An 18,776-nucleotide genomic window follows, 5' to 3' on the forward strand; every position below is an offset into this window, starting at 1 on the left:
TGATATAACAAATTTGAGAAAAGAGAGTGAGAGACCATGAGATGGTTTAGGGGCTGTCATGGCACTGTGAGCTCCGCACGGTTTCTGAAGTGCCAGGCTCAGGGAGACTCCGCATGGACCAATATAGTCATGGAGAGAAGTCAGAGAGGGGGGTCAGCTGGCAGAACTCTGGTGGTGGAAAGAGTGTTCCCCACCCCCACTCCCCACCATGACACACAACCACATCCTAACCCAGAACCTGCGACTGAGGCTGTCTGTGGAATGAGGATCTTTGCAGATGTAATTAAGATAAGGCGCTTAGGAGATCATCATGGATTATTTGGGTGGGACCTAACTCCAAAGACAAGCATCCTTATAAGAGAAGAGATAGACGGTCCCAAGATGGAAGATGGCCATGCGAGGACAAGAAGTCAAGACAGGAGTGAGGCAGCCACCAGCCAAGGAACGCCTGGATCCACCAGAAGCTGGGAGAGACAAGAAAGGACACGCCCCTAGAGACTTCAGAGGGGGCGTGCCAGCGGACACCTGGATTTAGTTCTTCTGGCCCCCAGAATTGTGAAAGAATCAAAATCTGTTGCTTTGAGCCACGAAATCTGTGGTCATTTGTTAAGAGCAACCACAGAGGGGCGCCTGTGTGGCTCAGTGGGCTAGAGCCTCTGCCTTCGACTCAGGTCATGATCCCAGGGTCCTGGGATCGAGCCCCGCGTTAGGCTCTCTGCTCAGTGGGGAGCCTGCTTCCTCCTCTCTCTGCCTACCTCTCCACCTACTTGTGATCTCTCTCTCTCTGTCAAATAAATAAATAAAATCTTTAAAAAAAAAAAAAAAAGAGCAACCACAGAAACTCATACGGGAGCCAAGCAGAAAACAAGCCTCACCCTCAAACAGGATCCATGTTAAGGTAAGGGGAACTGAATGCAAGGGAGAAGGCAGGGCTAAGACAGCATGAATCTTTCCTCTTTTGATCTGTTTCTGCGTGAGGGCTGACGGCAGATGACCCGCTGAGAGCCATGAGCTGTCAGCCCTGTTTGTCCACCGCCAGGGGATCTCTGTGCCGGCCAGCAGTCTGGGGAACGGAAGTTAGCAGTTCAGAAGCCTATTCCCAAGCAGGTGTTAGACCTCCCCAAGATGACAGGTTTCCAGACCTGGAAATGTGGGCTCAAGCCACAGGAGCTGCACAAGTCCGCTCTTTCATAGAAGAAGACAGAAATCAGGCTTGATTTGACACACTCAGGAAAAAACTCTGGCACGATTCCCTCAAGACAGAAATAGACGCATTTCTTAGAAAAATGAGACTTCATCTCTGATCAACAGAGGTCAGCCCTGAGAAGCCTGAGGGGTCAGAACTCTCAGATCTGAGCACTGTGCACTGAGCCTAGAGCAGCCCATGCCCCAGCGAGCTTTTCTATCCTCTCCCAGCCAACCGAAAGGGGGCGCCCTCAGCCTTGTAATTAGTCGTGCTAATTACACCCTTCAGGAGCAGAACTGGAATATACTGGAATGGGAGTCCAGGTTTGTCTGACGGTGGAGCTGGTGCTGGAGGGCTCCAAGACCTGGCAGAGTGCAGCCCAGATGGACACACACACACACACACACACACACACACACACACACACTCTGACATCACAACCTCCCTGAGCCATGCTTTCTGTGGGTGCACTCTTCCATGAATGAAGCCTTTTTACTCTCCCCATGATGTCCCATGAACCTGTGAACATATGTCTATTTTAGTATAGCTGAATGAGGTCACATCTTCTATACGTGAAGATGCTTCATTAAACTATGAACTTCTTGAACCCAAGAACCATGTCTCATTTCCTCAGTACTTCACTGCCTAGTCCAGTGACCGAGAGGCGGTGAGTGGTCAATAAAGTCTTTCTAAATAAGTTTGGGATGGTTGGATGGACAAGTAGAAGAAAGGGTGGTGGGTATGTAGATGGACGGGTGGATGCACAGGTGAACAAAAGGATGACAGGTAGGGGAATGGATGGCTAGATGTAGAGATGGACAGGTGGATGGAAAGGTGGTTGGGGGGTGGTTGGATGGATGGACTATAGATGGACAAGTACATTGAAGGGTGGTAGGTGGATGAATGGATGGATGGATGGATGGATGGGTAGGTGGGTGGAAGGAAGGGTGGTAGGTAAGATGGTTGGGCAGATGTATAGACGGACAGGCGGATGGAAGAGTGGTGGGTAGGTGAATGGATAGATGAATAGGTGAACTGATGGGTGACTGGACAGGCGGATGGATAGACAGATGGGTAGATGGACAGGTGAACAGAAGGATGATAGGTAGAAGGATGGATGGATAGATGGATAGATGGACAGGTGGATGGAAGGGTGGTGGGTGGGTAGATGGATGGATGGACTGTAAATGAACAAGTACATGGAAGGGTGGTAGGTGGTTGGATGAATGGGTGGAAGTTTGGATGGAAGGGTGGTAGGTAAATGGATGAGTGGATGTATATAGGTGGACAGGTGGATGGAAGAGTTGTGGGTGGGTGGGTGGGAGGGTGAATGAACATGTAGATGGAAGGGTAGTGAGTGGGTGGATGGAGGGATGGGTGGGTGGATGAGTGGATGGTTAGGTGAATGGGTGGATGGAAAAGTGGTAGGTGGATGAATGGATGGATGAATAGATGGACAGGTGGATGGAAGCATAGTAGGTGAGTGAATGGCTAGATGGATGGGTAGATGGATGGGTGAATGGATGGGTGAATAGGTGAATGGACAGATGGATGGGTGGATGAGTGGGTGAAAGAATGATAGGTAGAGGGATGGATGGATGGATGAACTGCAGATGGACAAGTAGATGGAAGGGTGATAGGTGGATGGATAGATGGATGGGTGAATGGACAGGTGGGATAGGTAGATGGATGGAAGAGTGTAGGTAGATGGGTGGATGGACAGATAGATGGCTGGATGGGTAGGTAGAGAGTGGTAGGTGGATGGATAGATGGATGGGTGGATGGACAGGTGAACAGAAGCATGTGGAGGTAGCGGGATAGATGGATAGATGTATAGATGGACAGGCTGGTCAAAGGGTGGTGGTTGGGAGGATGGAGAGAAGGACTGTAGATGGACAAGTGGATGGAAGGGTGGTAGGTGGAGGGGTGAACGGATGGATGGATGGATGGACACGTGGATGCAAGAGTGGTGGGTGGGTGAATGGACAGATAAATGGCTGAATGACAGGTGGATGGAAGGGCAGGGAGTGGGAGATGAAGAGATGGGTGAGGAGGATGGCTGGGTGGGTGAATGGGTGGAAGGATGAACAGATGTATGAGAGAAAGCAGAGAGGCGAATGAAGCCCTCCTTTCGAAGCTGCCTTACCCTCTCACTGACTCGTTTCAGCAACTCCTCTGCCTCTTCCATTGCTGCCATCTCCCTCTGGTACTGGCTTTCTGTCTTCTTTCTCATTTCCAGGTCACATTCAGCCGTCAAGGCCACCATCTTCCTATCATATTCCTCTTGAATTTCTTTCTCCAGCAACAGAAACTGCTTTTTGAAAACAGCACCCATCCTCCTCTCTACTTGGGGGGAGAGGTGGCCAGAGCTGGTCAGGTTCTTCAGCAAAAGGGCAATGATGTCTCTGCTGATTTGGGTTCGACAAGCCTCCAGGTCTGAGTCTGCCCGGTTCAGCGTTGCAATCTCCAGCCTGGGAGACACGAAAGTCAAGAAGACATGACTTATGAAGCCACAGCAGAAACCGAAGGTCCCTCAGAGCTCTGAGGTTTTTACTTCTTGTAGGTAAGGGCTTTCTTTTTCCCTTTTCCCTCCTCCTCTTCCTCCCTCCCTCCTGCTCCATTTAGGGAATCTGCAGGGTGCCCCACTGGAAACTGCAAGGAATAGAACTAATACAAGGCCTGGTCCTTGTCAACAAGTGAAACAAGTCAACAAGTGAAAATAATAACAAGAAGGCTGAGGAGAAAATGGATAGTTAATATATTTGGAGGATTGTAAACTGAAATTAATTTTTCTTTTTTCTGATTAAAAATTAATTTATGAGCATAACAACTAAATGTAATATGGTACCCTGGATGGGATCCTGGAACAGGAAAAGGACATAAGATCAACTATGGAAATCTGAATGAGGGTTGGGCTTCGATTAATCCTGGTGTATCACATTGGCTCACTGATTGTAGTAAGTGGCCTATCGTCATATAACGTGAACAACAGGCAAATCTGAGTACAGATTTGTGTACTCAAATGGTACACATTTGTTTGTGTACAAAACAAAAAATTGTGAAAGTTCCCACTTTCCACACTAGCTTCCCAGTGTTTCTGTAAATCTGGAAGTGCTCTAAAAATAAAGTGTACTCAAAAAAAAAAAAAAAAATAAAGTGTACTCAAGAAATATCAATGGGATGTTTCACAGGGCCCAGGTTCTAGAACTTGATTGTGGCGGTGGTTGTATGACCATGTGTTTTATAGTAACAGATCAGACTATACCCTTAAGATGGGTGAATTTTACAGTATGCTAATACCTTTATAATTATATTATAATTATATCTCTCTATGTATAATAATTATATATCTATACAGCCATAAAATGATGCACAGAAAGAATTAATTTATATTCATGATTAAAAATACCTGGAAAATAAAGACAGAAAGCTCTCACTCACTGTAAGGCCAACATTTCAACAGAACCAGTGAACGCATTTGGTTGTATTTGCTTCCAATTTTTTTTTTCTGTGCCTATGATTTTCCATGGATGCATAGCCTTTACACAAAGGCAAGGACAATTCTGTCCTTTTCTTTTCAATCAGCATTGTAACAGGTATCTTCTGGGGGTGTTTAAAAACTGTAAAGGTTGGGTGCCTGCCTGACTGGCTCAGTTGGCTAAGGGTCTGCCTTTTGGCTTGGGTCATGATCCCAGGGTCCTAGGGCTGAATCCCCACGTCCCTGCTCAGCAGGAAGTCTGCTTCTTCCTTTCCCTGTCCCCCTCCTCCTGATCCTGTTCTGTCCATCTCTCATGCGTACTCTCCCTCTCAAATAAATAAAAAATCTAAAACAAAACAAAACAAAACTGCAAAGTTCTCCTTTACAATGGTTGAAAAATAATGGTTGCAAAATGGTTCACCTTGTGATGTACCATGATTCATTTAAACTATTTTTCTAGTGTCACATATTTGGGTTACTTGAGAAACTCAAAACCTAAAATAATCCGGCAGTAACTATCTTCGTAAATAGCTTCTGCTATTCACAATGATAATCTGCACGAGATCCACAAATGAAATCACTGGATCAAATGTGAGCAATGTTTCAAAGCCTTCTAGAATGTTCTGCCAAACCGCTTTCCAGAAAACTCCCCGAGCAAAGCAGTAGGATCCTTATTTCACCCCTCCCTCTACAATACTTAAAAATCTTTGATAATTAGGTATGCCTGAGTGGCTCAGTCGGTTAAACATCTACCTTGGGCTCGGGTCATGATCCCAGGGTCCCTGCTCAGCAGGGAGCCTGCTGCTCCCCCTGCTTGTGCTCTCTCGCTCCATCTCTCTGACAAAGAAATAAATAAAATCTTTTTAAAAAATCTGTGAAAATTTGATGGGAGAAAGTGGCATCTTATTGTAAAAAGACAAGTGTCTTAAGAAAACATTACAGAGATTGTCAACCATTTAAAAGTAGAGACAAGGGACGCCTGGGTGGCTCAGCGGGTTGAGGCCTCTGCCTTCGGCTCGGGTCATGATCCCAGGGTCCTGGGATCGAGCCCCACATCAGGCTCTCTGCTCGGCGGGGAGCCTGCTTCCCCCCGCCCTCTCTGCCTGTCTCTCTGCCTACTTGTGATCTCTGTCTGTCAAATAAATAAATAAAATCTTAAAAAAAAAATTTTTTTAATAAATAAATAAATAAATAAAAGTAGAGACAAGAGTATGACTCCCAATGCACTCATTACCCAACCTCAAAAACTGTCACTAGTTACCAAACTCATTTTCTTTTTTTTTTTTAAAGATTTTATTTATTTATTTGATAGAGAGAGATCACAAGTAGATGGAGAGGCAGGCAGAGAGAGAGAGAGAGAGGGAAGCAGGCACCCTGCTGAGCAGAGAGCCCGATGTGGGACTCGATCCCAGGACCCTGAGATCATGACCTGAGCCGAAGGCAGCGGCTTAATCCACTGAGCCACCCAGGTGCCCCCCAAACTCATTTTCTTTACTCTCTTAATGTTGGAGCATTTTTAAAAAGATTTTATTTATTTGACAGAGAGAGAGAGCACAAGCTGTGGGAATGGCAGGCAGAGGGAGAGGGAGAAGCAGGCTTGGTGCTGAGCAGGGAGTCTGATACGGGGTTGAATCCCAGGACCCCAGGGTTTGAGCATTTTAAAGCAAATCCCATGTCTTCCATTTTACTTGTAAATTTCTCAGTGTGCATCTTTAACCGTCAAGGATATATGCCTATATAAGCATGTGTATATGTATATCAACGTGTGTGTACCTATTTTGCCTAAACTTGATGTCATGATCACACCATATATATTATCAATCATATTTAAAATATTAACAGTAACTCCAATAATTAATATCAGTCATTAGTCAAACGATTTCAAATGTGTCAAAATGATTTTTACAGTTGGAAATTTCATTCAAGAACCAAACAAGATCCCCCAGTGTCAGTTAAGTCCATTTTATTCTGGCCCCCACCAACCCCGTTTCCTCTTTTATGCCACAGATCTGTTGGGGAGGCTGGGCTATTTATCCTGCAGAATGCCCCCCATTCTGGGTTTGGTGGATTCTTTTCACGGGTGTCACTGTTCCTCTAGCCTCTGTATTTCCTGTAAAGTCCTAGTTGGATCTTAGGTCTTGATTAGAATCAGACTTAATCTGCTGTCCAAAATACCCGTAAGTGGTACCGTGTGCTTCCTTCCTATCAGGTCAGACGGCCGGTCACTACTAAGATCAGTAGGTTCAAGGCGGGACAACATGATCTGTTGAAATCTACCCACTTTCACCTAATGGCTTTAGCATCCACGTGTAACTGTCACTTAAACCCACAATTTCATTAAGGGTTGAAAAATGCACATTTTCTAATTCTATCCCTACCACATTCTTAAAGCTGAGATTCTTCCATAATCCAGTTACTCTGACATAAAGTCTATAGACAGAAGGGATGTTTGAGCCTTTGCTAATGACAGTTGGTTGTCATAGCAACTTCCAATGGTGCCGAATGAGTTTGGGCCTATTATTTTGTTGTTGTTGTTGTTTTGGTTTGGTTTGGTTTGCTTTGCTTTGAGAGGAAAAGTTTGATAAACTTTGGCCAAGTCCCTAAGAGGGTCTGACCTCTGGATCACCTTTACCTGGAAAACTCATAAGGGGAAGAACATCAAATATGTTACAGGCAGCATGGCTTAGCGGGGACATGACACCTGACTGGTAGATCACTTTGGGATGGGAGGACCTGAAAGCAAAGCAAAGATGTCCATGGACATCTAACAGGGAAGAGTGCGGTGACACTGGGAACTGGGTGTCCCTTGTGGGGACCCTGGATGTTCAGTCTGTGAGTTGTTACAGCAGATTGGGGCACCCCAGGGGGATGAAGCTTTTAAGACAGGAAAGCTCCCCCACCTGCCTGAGGTGGATTACATCTTCTTGCAGCTGAGCTGTGTCACATGGGGAAAACCATGCGCAGTGTGACCTGGGGCAAGGGCACCCATGGAAGGACGCCTGGTGTCCTCACAGCAAGCCATGTTCCTACTCTCCAGCCGTGTGCATACACGGGGTGAAGGTGGGGCTTATGGGAGTCTTCCGAGTCCAAGGGTTTATTCAGCTGGAACATTCCATGCCTCTGCACAGTACTGCTATGAAATTACAGATTTTTATAGATTTAGTGGGTTTCAATCAAATGCAGGTTTTATTCTTTTCAATGCTCAGATTTTTCCATCTTAGGTCAGACCAGCTCCTGTGTCCTTTGGACACAACCCAATTAGTCTAGTTTTAAACAACAGCCCATGCACCTCATCTTTCATTTTCTCCACAAGTGCTTACTGAATATCACATGTGCAGAGTGTCCTGGGTCACAAAGCAAGAGGAAAGCACAAGAGATGCTCTGGGCACAGCACGCATGGTTAAATGTTCAATGAACCAATGTTCCAAAGGCTCAGGAAAAAAAAAAATGACTTCTCTACTGAGACAGACACAGTAGATCTACACCTTTAAGGATGCTTCTCATGGCAGGCAAAATAACGGTCCCCCGAAGATGTCTACATCCTAATCCTCAGAATCTCCGACCAGCACCCAGTTACACGGCAAAGAAGAAACAATGTTGCTTGTCAGCTGACCTTGACCACAGAAATAGGACTAACAAGGGTCTCTAACAGGGGGAGGAGGGAGCAGAAGACAAGTGGGATCAGGAGCAGAAGACAAGTGGGATCAGAAGCAGAGGGGAGGGAGGAGGCAGGGGTGGGAGGAATCATCATCAGCTTCAAAGAGGAAGGAGTGGCTTGTGCCAGGGAGAGGGTCGGTTTCAAGGAGCTGGAAAAGACAAGGAAATGGGAGTGTCCCCTAGAGCTGACACCCTGATTTTTCTTGGTGAGGCCCATTTGGGACTATGACCTCCAGAACCATGAGACAAGGCCCTTGTGTTGTTGTAAGCCACCAAGTTTGTGGGAGTTTGTGACTGCTGAATATGAAACTCATACACCTTGCCCAACCCCTCCCTCCCTCATTCATTCATTGATTTATTGATTAACTTGCACAAGAAAATCTTGGGGCTGCATGTTGGGTAAACTGCAAGTGCTTTACCAGGAACACGGGGGCTGGGATGAACAGATGGACATCTCCATAGGTCTTTGTTGTCAAACCACCTCCTATCTAAGGGACCCAGGAACTAAGGACTTAGTTCCCCTGCAACATAAAGGGGACCACCCTCACAGGGTAGTGCTCATGGTTACAAGAGTAAGAAATATAAAAGGCACAGTGTAGGGGTGCCTGGGTAGCTCAGCTGGTTGAGCATCTGACTCTTGGTTTCAGCTCAGGTCCTGATCTCAGGGTCATGAGATCTAGCCCCGTGGTGAGCTCTGTTCTTGGGGTGGAGTCTGCTTGAGATTCTCTCTCTCTCTCTGCCCCTCTCCACCCATGTGCTCTCCCCCTCTCTCTCTTAAATGAATAAGTCAAATTAATAAAGCAAGCAAGCAAGCAATCTTTAAAACGCACAGCGTAGTACTTCGAATTTTGTCCATTCCAAGTCACCCTCGTTTCCCTGTTCTTGGCTATCTTCATCCCAGGACACCAGCTACAGAACAGAGTATAGTGCAGAGCTCGCCCTTCCCAACTGTCTGGGGAGGCAATCTCCTAAGCACTTTCCCTTTAAAGTTTTAATGTTAATCACCATGGATCAGCTGTCAGAAGCAACAACAATGAAAACTGCCAGGATGTCCCAAGGCCACAAAGGAAAGAACAATGTCCCTTTAAACCAATTAAAATACCATGCAGCTAATGAGGCTAACTCTCATCTGTTAATTTCCCAAATGGCCACAAGAGAGAAAAACAAGTATTAGGAATTCATTGTTGACCTCCAGGACAGGGTGCACTGCTGAGGGGGTAACTCCCACTGTCTCCCGTGGCATTTTAAATTGTTTATAATGAAATGTGCGTAAAAAGTCCTAATGGTTCCATGAGACAAAGAGAGCCCCTGTGAGTCACACACGCTGGGCTGAATTCTTACTACAAGTCAGCAGAGTTGGCAGGATTCGAACACTGCTTTCCCAGGGGATATCCATTTTTTCCATGTCACAAAAATGTCATCTTGTCACCGGATTGTAAGATGCGTGTATCTGCAAAGGTTAGTTCTGCTGCACGCACACCCCATACCAACCATTCACCTGTTTTATTTTTTTATTTATTTATTTTTTAAAGATTTTATTTATTTATTTGACAGAGAGAAATCAGAAGCAGGCAGAGAGGCAGGCAGAGAGAGAGGAGGAAGCAGGCTCCCCGCTGAGCAGAAAGCCCGATGCGGGGCTTGAACCCAGGACCTGGGATCATGACCTGAGCCGAAGGCAGCGGCTTAACCCACTGAGCCACCCAGGTGCCCCCATTCACCTGTTTTAAAGGAGGGTCATCCCACAAGAGTGTAAAACGATGTCCCCCACAAGAGGCATTTAATAAATAAATAATAAAATAGAAACCATTCAAGTTTATTAACAGGGTCGCTTATGATGACCTCTTTCTAAAAGAAACTGCGCAGCATATATTACCCCAGACCTGATTAGTACTTTGATTAGCTACTGATGATCAAGAAAGGGGAATGACTGTCGTGTCTTTTTCCTTATTTATTTCATGTAAACATTAATCGAGTTCTCACCAAACGGCAGGTAGGTGTCAGAACACAAAATGAGTACAGGATTTGCACACAAGGCAGAAAATGTCCCCTTGAATGTGAAAGAGACCTCATTAGCATGGAGGATAATTAATTCAGAAGGAAAAAAGAAGAATCCACGCCCATTTTTCACAGTATAAATCCAGTATCTTCAACTTAGCTGGGGTAAGCATAACAAATGAAAACCCACGAATGCCAATCAGGACTAAGGAAACTGGAATTTTCCTCCTAGGAGTCAATTTCCATGGACAGCTGATAAGGCAGGGAGGGGAGTTCCATGCCAGGACCAAAAATCATATTTGTAACTGTCGATTTGAGGGCCTGGACAATGCAAGTTAAGCAGGGAAAATACCTCCCGAGTATCTTCACTGTCAGAACTAGTAAAAGCTTAAATCAGAGTGAAAATAGTCACTGTATGTGAGCAGGTCATCAGTAAAAGTTATGATTAGATCATACCCTTCTGGTTTTGTATAAAACTCAAACAGATTGTAGGATTCAAGGGGTCAGCAGTCTGCATCCATCCTCTGTGACATTTTCCTCCTGCAGATCCCTTTGTTCTGAAGCCTGGCTGGGCCCGCCCTCTCCTGGCCTCCTGCTCCTTGAAGGAGAATGGATGCCACCAGATGCTTACCACGGCCCGCTCCCCGCCCACTTGCTGGCCACACCCCCACACACTAGTCCTCTGCAACAGAGAAAAAGAAATGAGCGTTCTTCAGCCCACTTCTGATCCTCCCGGAAACTTCCTCCCAGCTTCGTTTCAGGCACACACTAATCACCTCATCACAGAAGGTGGTGAGTGTTTCATCATGTCTGAAAGCACAATGAGTTTATGAGTCACAGCAACTCAGCCTCTAATCTCAGCATCATCCCTTCAGAGCTGGGCAACTCAGGGGAGTTACCTGATGTCTCTGAGCCTTGTTCCCAGCCTGGTTAATGAGAATATTATCAACCATGTCAAATAAAAATCATTAAGAGGATTACTAGCAGTGCCTCTTATGTATAAGTTTTGTTTTAATAGCTTTATAAATATCAACCCAGTTAATATTATAAAGTAGGTGATTAACTTTTTTTTTAAACAGGTGAAGAAACTGAGACGCAGAGAATTTAAAATACTTTGTCGAAAGTAGCATAGCTATTAAGTGGCAGAGCAGGAATTTGAACCCACGGCATGTGGCCTCAGAGTCCTCAGTCTACCTTCTATCTACTGCCTCAGTCACACCAACATGCTCAAAAGCACTGAGCCGTGACTAGCACAAAACAGATGCTAGAAATTGCTGTTTCACATTGCTCTTGCTGTGGGTATGTCTGCCATAGTCTTCCCTGAATCATTCTTTATGGCAAAGAAAAGAAGATGTGAAGGAAACATAACATAGAGATGGGTAAATGGATGGATACATGGGTGGGTAGATGGAAGGACATATGTTCGGATGAATGGATGGATGAGTGGATGGATGGATGGATGGAAGGATGGACAGACAGATGAATGGATAGGTGGATGGGAGGGTAGGTGGATGGAAGGACATATGTATGTATGGATGGATGGGTGGCTGGTGGATGGATGGGTGGGAGGATAAATGGATGAGTGAGAAGGCAGATGGAAGGCTATATGTATGTATAAAGGGATGGGTGGCTGGGTGGATGGATGGTGGCATTAGTGGGTGGATGGATGGTGGCATTAGTGGGTGGGTGGCTGGTTGGCTGGCTGGATGAATGGATGAGTGGACAGATGGATTATAGCTAGCTGGCTAGATAGATAACTCATGCAACTCTTACTTGGAAAGACAGATTGTATTCTACTTGAAAAGCATCTGAACGAAACTGTAGGATGAAACATTTGAAGATGAAATAAGATAAACCCCAGATGTCAGCTAGGTCATCTTTCCAACCAATGCTCAGATTTCCTTAATACCTTCCCTGCCAAGTCCCCAGCTTCTGCTTTGCACACACACACCTACACACACATACACACATGTGGGCACACACGTGCATACAAACACATTCACATGATGAAGGGGAGCTACCCGCTTCTCCAGGCAGGCTTTCCACCATCAGAGAGCTCAGACAGAAAGGTCTTCATCACCTGACATGCGCCTCCCTACAGCTCCCAACGTTGTCCTAGTCCCTCTGTCTTTTTCATGACCACCTCACAGAAATCTGGCAATTGTGATCATGTGCACACAAAATATCTCCAACCTGGGCCTCACTGCCTTGGGCAGATGACACAGAGCCTTACCGGCTGCGGTGAGGGTTAGGGTTTTACCAAGAGCATGCCAGCACAGGGCTTCCAGCAAATGTCCCAGTCAGGGTCATGAAAAGAGCCCCCCGGCTGGTGTATGGACAATGGACCAGGGCCCAGGGATGGACGTGAGGTCAGTGCAGGAGGCCAGTGAAGACAGGGTGACAGTCAGGCCTCAGACAGTGGCCATGAGAGGGCAAGACAGCAAGGCGGGGCCCTGCCGAGGATGTGTTAGGACGACGCAGACCATTCGCCTGGTTAGTCCCCGTGTTTGCTCACATGGAACTACTCATGTGTCTGGTTAAAAACGGGAGGTATTTTCAAGGAGGACAAGCTGCCCTCACAGAGATGGGGAACTGTACTTGTCCCCAGGACTGCTGTAACAAACCGTAACCAACAGGGTTTCAACACCAAAACCAAGGGGTTGCGAGGGGTGGTTCCTTCTGAGGGTTACAAACCTATGCCCCTCTCCTAGCTGGCAAAGCTCAGGAAATCCCCAATTCCTGCCTCTGTCTTCACAGACAGCTTTCCCTCTGTGTCCAAACTTCCCAATTCTTATAAGGTCACTCGTCATACTGGATTAGGGCCCACCTGACAGATGTCACCTCAGCCCCATCATATCTGCAAAGAAGCTATTCTGAATAAGGGCACATTCGCTTGACTTAAGGGCTTAGGACTTCAGTTTATGCTTTTGGGGGGACACAATTCAACCTGTAACCATCTCCCAGGGATGGCGGTCCCTCACGATCAACAGGATATCCAAGTAGAAACTTCTATCCAAGTAGAAATGCCATTGCAGGAGGTGTGCTAGAGAAAACATTTTCACTCCAGGCCAGCAGTTTAGGCCAGATGACCTCCAGGATTCTTTGTAGCATCAAGACTCTACAGACGTCCTCACTTTTCTCCCAGGGAGAAAGGGCCACCTTCATCACGGCTCCCTCCAGGACTTCCTGTTCGGACACCACCTTGTGAGGAAGGCTGCTCCCCGTGCACTGACTTAACCCAGCGCTCCCACTCCACATGGTGGTTTTGCAGGGACTCCTCACCTCCTTATATTTCACGTGTATTTACTTTACGTCCCCCAACCACAGACTGCCTATGAGCGCGAGGACTTTACTGTGGTCCCTGCTGTATCTAGAGAGTGCCCGGCAAGAGGAGCTGCTCACTAAATGTCTTCCAGATGGATGAACGGAAAGCCTAAACTCATGGGGCCACAATCTATCCGGGAGCCTGACTCCCTCCCTCTTCCTCTGGCTCCTCCATCTGCCCGAGGCCACACCTGCCAGGTGAAGCCTCTCAGTTTCCTGTTTCCGGTTTCCGGTGTCAGAGCAGGAGCCCTCCCCCACCACCCCGTGGAGTGCCGTGTCCCCTACCACCTGCACCCTGTACCATCTTGCAAAGACTGTCTGAGTCTATCTTCTCTGTCAACTGTGAGTCTCTGGTTTTGACCCAACTCAGCATCCACGGTTCATGGGAAATGGCTCTGAATGAGAGAGTGCCCAGGAAACACTGGTTGGGCAAGGGAATAAACGAGTGAAGCAGGAAGGAGGGCTGTGAAGGGCTGCCCTGCCGGCTGCAGGATCAGCTTACATCATAATCTTTGGTCACAACACATCTACGAGAGAGTGGATGCCCCCCAGCATCAAAACACCCATGACATTCAGAAATCTCACACTGATGTCCCTGGCCCCCAGGCAGACCCCAGTAATCAGGAGGGAGTATCCTCCCAAAGAGATCTGCGCACATGAGTGAACCAGGCCCCTTGGAGAGTTTCATGTATTTGGGAAAAAATAGACAAAAATAGCAAAAACAACAAAGCATAGATTTTCAAAGTAAAAAGTCTGAACTAAAGCCCTGGGTAAGCATCATGACACGAAATCGATGAATTCTTGAAAAGAAAGGCTCTTTGCAAGTCCCACCGAAATTGGAGCAGCAAGGGGGCTGGACAGAGTTCTGGGTCAGTATTCACTTTCTCATGGGCTGACAGACCCCAATCCGGATCAAAGCCTGAAGCTCACGCCCAGCCATCCAGCTTCCACAACTGGCTGGCCTCCCTCTCCAGCTGACTGCCCACAGCGTCCCACCCAGCCACAGGTCAACAACCCAGGAAAAACCCAAGGCCTGGGGTTTCCTGAAGCTTAAGCCCCCGCCTGAGTCACTGCTACCCCCAGTCAGCCTCCCCGGTGACCGACCACACACCAAACCTCCAACACACAAACCTCTCCCAGCAAGAAGGGTTCTAATGCCAGGTCCTCAGAGCACCAGAGATCACCTCCTTCATGGTGCCTGGCACCGTATGTAATCACATACTTTTTCCTTGTGATTCTCTCATGAATGCCTGTCTCCCCAACTACACACTCTGAGCCCGGGGGGTCAGGACCTGGTTTGTTGGACCCACAGTAGCATTGCTAGCCTTCACGCCCACTGTGGACTGAACAGTGCATGACATGCTCAGGTAGAGCAAGGAATTAGAAGCCAGGAGTCACTGGGTAACTGCAGCCCATTCCTGTGAACTCTGTGAGACTGAGTCATAGAAGGAAACTACAGAGTCCCATGGGTGGAAAAGAGCCAAGAACTAAAGGGTCTGGAAACAGGTCAATCACCTGCCTGCATGCCCGGGCAGAGCCCAGGTTCTCAGCCCTGGGCATAGAGGATCTAGTTAAACCCTCACCTCCCATGGGGCATGCAGCATCACCACTCTGGGTTCAGATGAGACCCCAGAGGCACAGGGTTGTACTCAAGGTCAAGATGATTAAGTGGCAGATCAGGAGTAGGGGACAAGCACTGTGCACAAATGGTCCAGCCTAAACTCAGGCCACATGCTCTGCTCACCAGGCAAGGAGACACAAACACCTCTTCCGTGTGCAAAAGATGTCTAGCCTCGTGCACGAGAAGGAAACAAGCAGATTAGAGCTATAAGGAAATGCCATGGTTTCCTATCAGACTGCCACAGATAGAATAATCTAGAGCTGCTGTGACTCAGGTATGCAACACAGAGACTCCCCTATGCTAGACAGTAACTGGCCTGGCCTTGATGGTGGGCAGTCGGACAGCATCAACGAAAAGCACACAATAAGGCAATTCCTCTTTGAAGAATCCAAGCTGCAGTAAACTTTGCACGCAGCCCTCAGTGCGGGAAGTTAACAGCCCTAGAGTCATGGGGGGCTGGGGAGCACAGGGCCACCACATGGGCTCTGCACTCAGACCACCTGGGCTCACATCCTCCTACTTGCTGAATGACTCTGGACAAGTGACTCACACACTGTGCTTTAGTTTCCTCATCTGTAAATAGTCCTTAGCTCAGAAGCTGCTCTGAGAAGTAGATAAGTTAGTGCACATAAAACTGAGCTATACTTGCCAAAAGAATCCAATAGGAAATGAAAAGGGTTATTCACCACGACCGAGTAGGATTTATTCCTGGGCTGCAAGGGTGGTTCAACATCCAAAAAGCAATCAATGTGATACACCACATTAATAAAAGAAAGGACAAGAACCATATGATCCTTTCAATAGATGCAGAAAAAGCATTTGACGAAATACAGCATCCTTTCTTGATGAAAACTCTCCACAGTGTAAGGACAGAGGGAACATACCTCAACATCATAAAAGCCATACAGGGAAGACCCACAGCTAATATCATCCTCAGTGGGGGATAAACTGAGAACTTTACCTCTAAGGTCAGGAACACAACAGGAATGTCCATTCTCACCACTGCTGTTCAACATAGTACTAGAAGTCCTAGCCTCAGTAGTCAGACAAGTAGAAATAAAAGGCATCCAAATCATAAAAGGAGTAGTCAAACTTTCACTCTTCATAGACAACACAACATTCTATGTATAAAACTGAAAAGACTCCAGCAAAAAATTGCTAGAACTGATGCAGCAATTCAGTAGAGTCGCAGGATATAAAATCAATGCACAGAAATCAGTTGTGTCTCTATACACCATAAATGAGGCAGAAGAAAGTGAAATCAACCCCATTTATAATTGCACCAAAAACCATAAGATACCTAGGAATAAACCTAACCAAAGAGGTAAAAGACCTATACTCTGAGAACTATAGAACACTTACAAGAGAAATTGAAGAGGGCACAAAGAAATGGACAAACATTCCATGTTCATGGATTGGAAGAACAAATATTATTAAAATATCTATGCTATCCAAAGCAATCTACACATTCAACACAATGCCTGTCAAAGTATCATCAGCATTTTTCATGGAGTTGGAGCAATTCTAAAATTTGTATGGAACCACAAAAGACCCCAAATAGCCAAAGTCATGGTAAAAAAGAAAACCAAAGCTGGGGCATCACAATACCTGACTTCAAGCTCTATTACAAAGTTGTGATCATGAAGACAGCATAGTACTGGCACAAAAACAGACACACAGGCCAATGGAACAGAGCAGAGACTCCAGAAATGGACCCTCAACTCTATGGTCAACTAATCTTCAACAAGGCAGAAAAGAATATCCAATGGAAAAAAGACAGTCTGTTCAACAAATAGTGTTAGGAAAATTGGAAAGCCACATGCAGAAGAATGAAATTGGACCACTTTCTTACACCATACACAAATATAAACTCAAAATGGATGAAAGTCCTAAATGTGAGACAGGAATCCATCAAAATCCTAGAGAACATAGGCAGCAACCTCTTTGACCTCAGCCACAGCAACTTCTTGCTAGACATGTCTCCAGAGACGCAGAAAACAAAGCAAAACTGAACTATTGGGACTTCATCAAGATAAAAAAAATCTTTTGCAGCAAAGGAAATAGTCAACAAAACTAAAAGAAAACCTACAGACTGGGAGAAGATATTTGCATTTGTTCTATCAGATAAAGGGCTAGTACCCAAAATCTATAAAGAACTTATCAAACTCAACACCCAAAACACAAAAATCCAGTCAAGAAATGGGCAGAAGACATGAACAGACATTTCTCCAAAGAAGACATACAAATGGCCAAACAGACACATGAAAAAGTGCTCAACATCACTCAGCATCAGGGAAGTACAAATCGAAACCACAATGAGATACCACCTCACACCAGTCAGAATGGCTAAAATTAACAAGACAGGAAACAACAGATGTTGGCAAGAATGAGGAGGAAGGGGAACCCTCCTACACTGTTGGTGGGAATGTAAGTTGGTGAAGCTACTCTGGAAAACAGCATGGAGGTTCCTCAAAAAGTTAAAACCAGAGCTACCCTATGACCCAGGAATTGCACTGCTAGGTATCTATTTAAAGGATACAAATGTAGTGATCCGTAGGGGCATGTGCACCCCAATGTTTATAGCAGCAATGTCCACAATAGCCAAACTATGGAAAAAGAGCCAGGATGTCCATCGACAGATGAATGGATAAAGAAGATGTGGTATATATACCATATCATCCATATATATATATATATATATATGAATGATGGAATACTACTCAGTCATCAAAAAGAATAAAATCTTTCATTTACAATGATGTGGATGGATCTAGATGGTATTATGCTGAGTGAAATAAGTCAGTCCAAGAAAGACAAATACCATTTGATTTCACTCATACGTGGTATTTAAGAAACAAAGCATGAAAATAAGGGAAGGGAGGGAGAAATAAAATAAGATGAACTCGGAGATGGAGACAAGAGACTCTTAACTCTAGGGAACAAACTGGAGGGTTGCTGGAGGGGAGGCGGGTGGGGGGACTGGGGTAACTGGCATTAGGGAGGGCACGTGATATGATGAGCCCTGGGTGTTACATGCAACTGATGAAATCACTGACCTCTACTTCTGAAACTAGTAATACATTATATGTTAACTAAATTGAGTTTAAATAAATAATTTAAAACAATCAGAGCCATGGATGATCTCCACAGGATCCATGCCTGGCACGGGGAACGGACTGCCTTCAGTGCAGGGATGAGAAAACAATTTGATTTTCACGGTTATGGTCTTTTGAGCCACTCTAATTCTTTGTTTCGTTCATTATTTACCACTCAAAAAATTGGCTAAGCGCCAGAAAAAAGAAAAGTGGGCATTAATCAGAATCGGGGGCTATGCGCATGCTCTTCCCTGGGGCACAGGCAGTTTCTGGGTAGCTTCCAGCAGCCTCTCTCTGGGCTGCTATCTGGGGCTGGTGCCAGACCAACTACATATAGGAAGGTCAAGGTGGTGGGCCCAGGGCAGGACCCCAAACATCTGCTAGAAGCACCGCAATCACCAGAAAAGTCAGCTGTTCTCC

At 46.0% G+C, this 18,776-nt stretch overlaps 1 protein-coding gene across 1 annotated transcript in view; it reads right to left on the reverse strand.

Annotated features, from left to right (window-relative positions):
- LOC111149087 (EvC ciliary complex subunit 2) overlaps window positions 1-18,776 on the reverse strand; it is a 117,295-nt gene that overhangs the window by 54,598 nt on the left and 43,921 nt on the right. The window contains exon 10 of the mRNA XM_022506000.1: window positions 3,333-3,657. Coding sequence (XP_022361708.1) covers window positions 3,333-3,657 — 325 coding nt within the window. The remainder of the gene's footprint in view (window positions 1-3,332; window positions 3,658-18,776) is intronic.

Source organism: Enhydra lutris, unplaced genomic scaffold (assembly GCF_002288905.1).
Source record: "Enhydra lutris kenyoni isolate GAN:26980312 unplaced genomic scaffold, ASM228890v2 scaffoldscaffold21, whole genome shotgun sequence".
In the NCBI taxonomy this organism is placed as follows: Eukaryota; Metazoa; Chordata; class Mammalia; order Carnivora; family Mustelidae; genus Enhydra; species Enhydra lutris.